Genomic DNA, 10,201 nt, shown 5'->3' on the forward strand with positions numbered 1-10,201 from the left:
CTTTCCCAAATTTATAATTTCCCGAATTTTTAATTTCCCGAATGTAAATATAACAATTTTTTTTTTTTTTTTTTTTTTTTTTTTGTAGTAGACTAGTACAAGTAATAATAGTAAAAATGTAAAATTTATAAGAGAGTAGGAATTTTTTTTTCTTTTCACAAAAGAGAGGAAGATTGTATGTTTTTTAGGAATTTGAGAATTGAGAATTTGGGAGTAAGAAAATTAGAGAATAAGAGAGAAGAGATGAGTTGATGAATTGTGAAAATTTTGGAGGAAAATATGAGGTATTTATAGGGGATTTGGGTGGGAAATGGGGTGGAAAATATGGCCGTTTATAGCTGTTGGAAAACGGCCATAAACGGCCATATTCCAACGGCTAGTGGCACGGGCCGTGCCGTGCCGTGCCGTGCCTGGCCGTGCCGGGCCGTGCCTGGCCGTGCCGGGCCGTGCCACGTGCCGTGCCGGCGGGTCGTGCCGGCGTGCCGGCCCACGTGCCGGCCACCGTGCCGCCCGCCGTGCCACGGGCCGTGCCCGTGCCGGTCCCAAAAAAGTTGTTCACGGCACGGCCCACGGCACGCCGGCGTGCCGCCGTGCCGTGCCGTGCCGGCCACCGTGCCCGTGCCGGGCCGTGCCGGAGTCGTGCCGGGCCCGTGCCGCCCGCGTGCCGGCACGGCCCGTGCCCATCTTTATGTATGATGAATACAAGGTACTCGGCAGTGTGAGTTTGTGACTCAAGTCATATGTCTCATTAAAATGCAATGCTGTATCACGGACTTGAAAGAATAGTTGACGCTCCATTTCCAAAACAAAATAAGAGATAATTCGTATATACAAAAGCTCATTATGATCATCATTAACAAAACAGAGTTAAAAGCTTTACAAGACGACTCAAGTGACCTAAGCTCACTCGTCACTCATCCACTGGTCATCATCATCATCACTCCTAACAAACTACTCTTCTATTCTCTAATTTCACCAAACAAAACCTTGTAAATTTCTCCCTCAAATACAGAGATAATTCACCAAACTGTATTTCCTAATTATCATTTTAAATTAAACCCTAATTAATTAATTAATTATGTTTTGGGAGAAAGATTTTCCCGCCTCTTTCTCACTCTCAAACCAAACAAACAAACAAACAAAAGTTTACAGGCATCACCACTAATCTAATCATTTCATCAGCTTTTTTTTTTGTTCTTCAGATTTTTTCTGACACTTGAATTGACTTCTCATGTGATGGATCACTGCTACATCTCGATAACGACGAATGTCCTGCAATATTATTAACAAATTTCATAAGTTTCAAATTCAAATTACTCACTCTAATTACATTTAATTAATCTTAATTTAATTTTATCAACAATTGTATTTTCAAAATTACATTAAAACTATCCTACCTTTAGAAGTGGTGAGAGATCGTTTGCAGTGTTGAATAGCGCCTTCAATGCCGTCGCAAGGATGGTCGTTTTTCGCCGGAAAACTCGCCGGCGACGGAACTCCGATCATCGCTGAAGATGATTTACTCTTTCCTAGATGCTTACTCTTTGCTTTGAATCGACTGGTTTGCTTTTCTTCCTTTTTAATCAAAGGAATTGGCGTCGTTGTCGACGGTCTAGTCGGAGAAGCGACGAATTTCTCGGCGTCGCTAACCTTTTTCGAGGTTTTAGGCTTAATCAGATTTAGGTATTTTAGAACGACGTCTTTTGAGAAACGTTTCGACGTTTCTACGAAAGCGTCGGAGCTCTGTTTCTCGATCTTCGGACTGCTGGAAACGCTTGAGTTGTTGCTTCCACTCCGAGTGAACTTCGGAACGATTGAACCGTCTTCAATTCGGAATTTCACAGTTAATAAGCTTGAATTGCTGCGTTTTGGAGAAGAAATCGAAGAAACACTCTCCGTTTCGAACACATCCTCAACACGCTTCGATTTCTTATTGAATTTTCCGAACATAAACACTCGAAGCTTCGGAGAAGCTGAGCGTAGAATCGAAATCGGAGATTGAGGTTTGGACTTAACTTTCTTCTCAGATTCCTTCTCTTCTACACAATTATAGAAGTTTTCTGGTGAATCTTTGGAGCAAGGAGTGGAGAGAGAAAATTTGGAGTCAGAAGAAGGTAGAGTGAGCTCTAATTCGAAGAAAGAGTCGTCGTCATCGTCGTCGCTTAGCTCGGTGAGATGGTCGGAAATGGTGGAATCGGCGATTGTTTCAGCGCTATCGCCGTCGCTAGCGGTGGTTCCGGCGGCGACTTTAGAAGTGTTTGATTTCCAGAATTTGAGCATTGTTAAAACCTCCATTTTAGGTTTTTGTCAAACTTTAGAGAAGAAGTTTAGAGTAAATGTTTTCTGTATGTATTACGATATTCACAAGGTATGAACTAGAAGTATGGAAGCCCGGGGGTGGTTTCATATAGACTTCCTCATCAAGATCACCATGGAGAAAGGCATTATGAACGTCCATTTGATGGAGTTCCCAATTCTTTGCCGCAGCAATAGCTAAGAATGCACGAACCGTGACCATTTTAGCAACCGGGGCAAATGTCTCATTGTAGTCAATACCTTCAACCTGATGATTGCCAAATATAACAAGACGAGCTTTTAACCGCTCAACCGTGCCATCAGAGTTATGTTTCACCTTATAAACCCACCTGCATCCGAGAGCTTTCTTCCCCGGAGGTAAGGTGGCCACAACCCAAGTCTCATTATCTTCCAATGCAGAGATTTCTTTGTGCATAGCTTCCCTCCACCCCTCATGTTGCATAGCCTCTTTGAAATTACGAGGCTCCACTGCCGTATCAATAGCTGCAATAAAGACACGATGGCGCATAGAAAATTTGTCACAATTCACAAAGTGTGCTAAAGGATAGGGAGTACCTGAGGAGCTCGGAGAAGACGATGAACTTGGAGAGATAGATGGACCGGGAAGAGAAATAGTATGTGCGACGTAGTCACGATGCCAACGAGGAGGATGTCTGTCGCGTTGATCACGGCTCAAACCAAGCGAGGAAGCAGAGAGAGAACTCGGAACAGCATTGGGGCTGCTGTCCGTAGTACTGGCAGCAGCAGCAGACTGCACCGCGGTGTTGCTGCGGGCAGCAGTCTCTGCCGCAGGTGGACTGCGGGCAGAACTGGTTGCCGCGGTGGAGCTGCGGTCCAGGCTGCCAACAGCAGCAGTAGAGGCAGTTTCGGCAGCAGTAGGAGGAGAGTCAGCAGCAGTAGTGGGGGCAGCAGGGCTGTGCACTTCGCTGGGAGGCCCGGGATCAAGGGTAGCCTCACCAACCTCAAGAATATGTTCAAGATCATCTAAAAAATCAACGTCAACCCCTACATTGTCATTAGACATATGATTCGTACCAACTTGACTATCATCCGCAAAAGGAAATTCACTCTCAAAAAATTTGACATCACGAGAAACAAAAATGTCACCCGACTCCAAATCATACACCTTCCATCCCTTCTTACCGTGAGGATAACCCACAAACACACACTTCCGACTACGAGGAGCAAACTTGTCACCCTTCGCCTTTTGATTATGGACAAAACAAAGACACCCAAAAACCTTTAATTCATCAAAATTAGGTGCAACACCAAATAGTGTTTCAAAAGGAGTCTTATTAGCCAAGACACGAGAAGGAGTACGATTAATTAAATAAACCGCCCCAAGGACACACTCACCCCAAAAACTAACCGGCAAATTGCCTTGAAACATTAGTGCACGACTGACATTTAAAATATGCTGATGCTTACGTTCCACCCTACCATTTTGTTGTGGTGTACCAACACAAGAGCTTTGAAAAATAATGCCACGTTCATCAAAATACGGAATTAGGTGTTTAAATTCCGTACCATTATCACTCCGCACACATTTCACAGTCACTTCAAATTGGCATTTAATCATAGCAAAGAAAGAGCAAAATGAAGAATAAACCTCAGTTTTATCATTCAACAAATAAACCCATACGCCTCTTGAAAAATCGTCAACAATAGTCAAAAAATAGTGAGCACCACAACTAGAAGGTGTCTTATATGGCCCCCACAAATCACAATGTATTAATTCAAAAATACGACTAGCTCTACTATCACTATCAGGAAAGCTATCTCGAGTTTGTTTAGCTTGTGGACAAATATCACATGCTTTATTCAAAATTTTGCTACTAGAACTAGCACTAACTGCAGGAACTAACTTGACAATTCTATCCGACGGATGTCCCAAACGACGATGCCAGAGCTCAAATGTAGACACCTCTCGATCCGTCACCGCACATACTTTGGGAAGACGCCGGAAATAGTAGAGTCCATCTATCCGTTCACCGCCTCCAATCAGGCTCCCCGAATGTTGGTCCTGTATAGCACACAAAGAATCAGTGAAACGCACAAAACAATGTGAATCATCAATCATTTTAGAGACCGAAATTAAATTGCAATTTAATTTCGGAACAAAAAGAACATTTTCAAGAATAATGCAATCTGTTAATGGCACTCGTCCCATCTTCGTAGCCATAGCATGTGCACCATCAGGTAACCCAACAGGACACGGAGAAATATCAGTCACATTCATCAAAGAGTGTTCATCCCCCGTAACATGGTGAGACGCACCAGTGTCGACAATCCAATATGGAGAAAAATACTCACCGATCATTTTCTCCTGTTGATTATTAACCATATTCAAAAGGAGGCGAACATGCTCGGGTTTAAATTCGGAGAGAGCAGAAATAGTATCATTCGAAAGTAGGGGAGAGGAGTCACCAGAGCAACCCACGGCATTAGCACGCACCGGGGGTTTGCTCGAGGTTGAAGCAGCAGTGGCAGCAGTGGTCGAGGCAGGACCTTTAGGGGCAGGCAGCAGAGCACCCTGCTGTCCCGAGGAAGTAGCAGCAGCAGAGGATGGAGCACGGCCCTTCCTACCATATTTCTCCAGCCACCAGTCAGGGTAGCCATGGAGCACAAAGCAACCCACGTTGTCATGACCAGGCCGCTTGCAATGAGTACAATAAAGCGTCGATTTGTCCACTCTATTGAAATTGGTCGATTGAATTTGTCGACGATCCGAGGGCAGAGCAAACACATGAGCATCTTCACGTGTCATAGAGGTATGAGATTGGGCAATACTCCTTGAGCGCTCCTCTTGAAGAAGTGCTTGATAGGCACGCTCAATAGTAGCAGGGGGCTGCTGCGAGAGAAGGTTTGTGCGAACCATAGCATACTTGCTATCATCAATCCCGACCAGAAATTGATGCAATATTTCCTCCTCCCTGTCCCTCTCGTATGCAGCAGCAACATCACAAGAACAAGAGCCACACTTGCAGCCATGTGGGGGTTTAAGGCGTAAAAGATCATCAAAATAACCCATTAATTGGGTGTAATATTCCTCGACAGTCATAGTGGGCAATTGCTTGCAATTTGTAATTGCTGCCCTCAATTGTTGCAAGCGAGGTCCACTTGCTTCACAGTAGCGTTTGTCTAGGTACTCCCACAGTCGTCTGGCGTCTTCAAAATATGGAATAGATGCAGCAACTTTCGGCTCCATAGCCCTCAAAATCCAAGACACCAACATTGAATTAACCGTATCCCAATCGAGCATTTTCTTTTTCTCTGTGGGTTTGGAGATAGTACCATCAACAAACCCGAATTTACGCCGAGATTTCAAGGACAAAGACATAGCCCTGGACCATGGTAGGTAGTTCTCACCCTTCAAGATTACGTGAGAAATTAAGTTTCCGGGTTGATCACCCGATCCAAGATAAAAGGGAGAAGCAGGATCGATCTTGTTGTCGTCCCCCATTGTCGATTGTCAATAGAGTAGATTAGAGTTTAGAGTTTTAGAGATTAGTGAAAAAAAAATTTAGAGTTTTAGGGTTTAGATTGATTTTGGCTCCGATACCATGTCAAACTTTAGAGAAGAAGTTTAGAGTAAATGTTTTCTGTATGTATTACGATATTCACAAGGTATATATATACAACCTAGGAGAAGAGAATAGGGCTTAACATCGGCCCAATAGCTAAATACAATATAAGGTCTAACAGTTTTTGTTGTTGTTGAGTCAAATGGTTTTTGTTTGAACTTTGAGAAGGAATGAGACAGGAGAGAGAGTTTTTTTGAATTGCTTTTTGATGGCCGTGTAGGGAAGGGGAGTGTGGAGGGGAGTCTTTATATAGGGGAGAAACAAGGAGTATCTCTCTCTCTTTTTTTTTTCTTTTTTATTTGGGATACTTTTCCTCGTTCTTTTTCTTTGGTTTGACCCTTTTTAAAAAAAATAAAAAATATGTGAGGTTAATTACTTAATTAGACATAACTAAACTATAAAGAATATTACTACCGAGTATTAAGGATCTTATTAACAAACGTCCTAAAATGTTAGATAAATATTTTTAAATTCTTCTTATATGATAGTAATTTTAAAACGCATGACACAATTACGTGTTAATCAATGTGATTCATACTCTTAGTTATCTTATCCAACGCTTTAAGGCGTTCGCTAGCTGTCGTCTATTATTAAAGGATAATAAGCTAAAATTTGTTGTGATGAAATGGAGATATGACTTGTTATTGTTGTAACTTGAGGATGTTATACCAAGTAAAGGTCTATTTAACCATGTCTTCTCTAAGCATACATACCATAAAAGATGAATCTATGTAAATTGAATGGCCTGCAACAGTCGCTTTGCTCCCAACCGAAAACCTTTAAAACATGTATTCATTCTTGCACGTGAGATCAACTAAGCCAAACCAAGAGTTGCTCCCCCAATATCGCCTTGACTAGGGGTGACAATTCGGGCCAGCAGGTCGAGTTTGGGTCAAATTTCGGGTTATGCTTAGAAACTATCAAAAATAGTGTAAAATTTAATCGTAGTATGAAATCTGAAAATTTGGATCAAATCGGGTCGAATTCGGGTTATTTGGATTCAGGTTGGGTTGTCGGGTCCGGTTAGGGATTGCCAACCCTAGCATTCACCTCCAAATTTCTGGTTTTGTGAAAACCATCCACTTTTAGTCGCTGATTTGGGATAACATTAAGGCTTCATTGTTCATATGATCGATTTTGTTGGAAATTATATTTGCGAGAACAATTTTTGTTTTTTGTGTTTATTAATGTATAAATCTAGTTACTAAAGTATTAATATCTTTGATTATCTACATGTGAAAATTATACAAGTATGTCGATAAAATACACATTTAGGCGAATCTAACAATATTTCTTATGATCATTGTTTTATATAAATATTTTTTTTTTTACTGGTGCTTTATATAAATTTTGCGTCATTAACTTTAATTTTATAAAATATGAGAAAATAAGGTTCGATTTAAATTTATAATGTAATTGTTTAAATTAACTAAAAAAATAGATTTAATTATGTTGTTTTGAATTATTTACAATCTAAAGTCATTTCACAAGATGTGTGGATAAAATAGATAGGCTACTCCCTTCGTATTTAAAAGAGAATAAAAAAGTAATAAAAATAATACATGTAAGACTCTGTATTGTAGGAGGGTAGATGACTCATCTATACAATAATCTAAAAACATTTTTTGAACATTATGATAATTATTTTTGCTAAAGAGGGGTTAGAGCCCGACAAGCTAAGGTAAAAAATAAAATAATACTCCGTAATCAACAATGAATAATATGTGGTAAGGCCACACTTATTATATCACCCATTTTATTCTTGTGGAATGTGGAGGTATAAGCTTGTACATTGTTTAACATAAAACTTGTTCCCTTTTACAGGTAGATTATACCTCGTAAGACATTGAGAAAAGAAAATGATTACTGTAATACACATGTGTAGTTTCTTCGTTTAATTAAGGATGTGTTCTATTTACCTAATCTCATCTTATTTATAAATTTTTTAATGTATTATATTCACTAGATTTTACGGAGTACTTATTTGAACATATATGAAATTAACTTATCAAAAACTTATTTTAATTGTAATTATAATATGGGTAACTCTTATTAGAACTTGTTTAGCATGAGCTTATCGTATTTAATCTGAACTTATTAGATTTTAAATAAATGAAAGTAATAAGGTTAGCGAAACAGCCATTAGTTGAAGCACGTACTCTCATTTTAAGCACGTCCATTTCAATCATTGATATATTTAATTAATTATTAGTAGAAATATTGTATTTTGAAAATATAAGTGGAAGCAAATCTAATAATATTGCACTTGATTATGTTTTGTATGGCAAAAATATTACTGTACTACATATATTTATGTTATTTTCTTTTACGAGTAGTTGTTTCTTTTTTATTGAACACAAGATTATATGTACGGTTTAGATTGTTATCATCCTTATATGCCAATTATAAAATTTTCCTATTGAAAACATGGGCTAACACAAATCTAGCAAGATCTAGGCATTGACATATCTAAGCACAGAATCAATAACAGTTTGTATCTTATATTCGTAAATCGTAACAACAATTGACAATTATAGATTGCATCATAAATCTCCAACTCAACCTATGCTACTACTATAAGTAAAACAAATCTTTATTAGGAGTAATATTAAATAAAATATGATGTAATGAATGATGACATAAGAATTAATATTACAAAATTGAAAAATAAACATATTAAAATAATAAAAAATGTGAAGTAAGTAGTGAATGAGGAAAATGTTGGTTGCAGGTAAATCTCGAAGGGAGTGTGTCTAAGAGGAAGACAAAGAAAAGGGTGTAAAATGAGAGTTAGATACAAAGTACGTAATGAAAAGGGAACAAGATATTACGAATTTGAGTGAAGACAAAGTTAGGGATACCCGGCTACGTTACTCTCGGACTTTTTGTTCCTTTTTCATTTTACGGCTCATTTTCCTATTCTAATCCCACCTCTTCCATTTTCTTAACCATACAATTACATAAGAGTTGCGGACCTTCCATAATTTTATTTATGTGAGGCCTAGGTTTCAATTGAATATATAACCCTACTTCTTGATCTAAGTTAAAGTTTTCCAATCATTATTATAGCTTAACTTTTTTTAAGCCTAAAATAAAGATGTTATATATTTAAGTTTATAGTAATCGACGGATTGACAGCTTTGTTTATGACACGGCTCTAGCCAACGTACGTGTAAGCTCCGCCTTTACTACAATTGCACAATTATGCTAACGATTGATAGAGTTTTGTCTTAACAAGATGTACAGGTAATTATAAAATTATTAGCTTGATTTTTGATTTGTTCGAGTGAAAGGAAAATATGCATTATTTGTCGATTGTGCCTTTAATAATTTATAAAGTCTTAAAATAGAGGTAATATAATTGAAGTGTATATTACTAATGGAATTCTTTAAATAAAGTTTCCTAACTAGAACGTGTACAAGTGGGGTGAGGGAGAATTTATATACTCGTACTACAACTCTACACTCACAAGAGAATTCAAAATAGGCTATTTTATCACGATGTACTTCACAGACCAATCATTTACGATAATTCAAGTGCAAATTAAATTATTTGATTAAAAAATTACACCAACCTATTGTATCACTCAGCCAATATATAAATGTGAGTGTTTCTTTTATTACCTTTAAAAAAAAAAAAAAGCTGTTGTTAAAATAAAATAAAATAAAATAAAATAAATAAAATTTACTAAGTCTAATCTTTTGCCATTGGTTCAAGTAGGAGAAAATAAAATAATAGTGTATCAATCTTAATTAGGGAGTTATGATGTTATATAAGTTAAATCGAGTGACAAGGTACCTCAAATTTTATTATTTATGTGGCCAATTCATCATTTTTTAACATACCAATACAAGCATTCAAGTACTCACAATTGTATTTTAAAAAGAAAACATAATAGAGAGCATAGATGAGCTAGAGGAAGAGTATAGTGGAGATAAATGAAGATCAACATTTGTTGCGAATCAAATATACAATCTGAAAATCCGTTTTGGTAATTAATACGAGTATGTGAAATGGCATATACGAGCTGAGTAGCAATAAATGAGTAATTGGACAACATAAGTGATGGGCAAATGGTTGGTCCATTGGAACTTGGTTGTCCCTTCACTTATTGGAAATGAGTCGCAAATGAAGCTGTTACTTGGCCATGCCATTAAGCCTTCTACGTGGATATTTTCATTGCCATGGCAAAAATGGAGTTGAATATCGCATGTCAATTACGTACACATCTAATGATCCAGTGGTACTTTGTCTAGAAGATTCCATCTCCCATCGTGCTACAAATCATATGTGCGCGATG

General features: G+C 38.2%; 2 protein-coding genes across 2 annotated transcripts; both read right to left on the reverse strand.

Moving 5' to 3' along the window:
• Positions 1 to 825: 825 nt before the first annotated feature.
• LOC145630101 (membrane-associated kinase regulator 5-like) lies at positions 826 to 2,302 on the reverse strand. Its single transcript, XM_081682342.1, has 2 exons — positions 1,398 to 2,302; positions 826 to 1,272 (listed from the first exon to the last, which is right to left on the reverse strand). Exons 1-2 carry the CDS (start codon positions 2,293 to 2,295, stop codon positions 1,199 to 1,201), a joined length of 972 nt encoding a protein of 323 aa, XP_081538468.1. The 5' UTR covers positions 2,296 to 2,302; the 3' UTR covers positions 826 to 1,198.
• Positions 2,303 to 3,905: 1,603 nt separating this feature from the next.
• Positions 3,906 to 5,935, reverse strand: LOC145630102 (uncharacterized). Its single transcript, XM_081682343.1, has 2 exons — positions 4,630 to 5,935; positions 3,906 to 4,339 (listed from the first exon to the last, which is right to left on the reverse strand). The coding sequence occupies exons 1-2, from the start codon at positions 5,777 to 5,779 to the stop codon at positions 4,305 to 4,307; spliced, it is 1,185 nt and encodes a 394-aa protein (XP_081538469.1). The 5' UTR covers positions 5,780 to 5,935; the 3' UTR covers positions 3,906 to 4,304.
• Positions 5,936 to 10,201: the final 4,266 nt, after the last annotated feature.

Source organism: Chenopodium album, chromosome 5 (genome assembly GCF_948465745.1).
Source record: "Chenopodium album chromosome 5, dcCheAlbu1.1, whole genome shotgun sequence".
Taxonomy (NCBI): Eukaryota; Viridiplantae; Streptophyta; class Magnoliopsida; order Caryophyllales; family Amaranthaceae; genus Chenopodium; species Chenopodium album.

Coding starts and splice junctions, on each gene's coding strand:
- LOC145630101 (XM_081682342.1), bottom strand. CDS start 2,295: ATGGAGGTTTTAACAATGCTCAAATTCTGGAAATCAAACACTTCTAAA. Junction 1,273..1,397: donor ATCTCTCACCACTTCTAAAG/GTAGGATAGTTT, acceptor ATAATATTGCAG/GACATTCGTCGTTATCGAGA.
- LOC145630102 (XM_081682343.1), bottom strand. CDS start 5,779: ATGGGGGACGACAACAAGATCGATCCTGCTTCTCCCTTTTATCTTGGA. Junction 4,340..4,629: donor TCAACAGGAGAAAATGATCG/GTGAGTATTTTT, acceptor TGTGCTATACAG/GACCAACATTCGGGGAGCCT.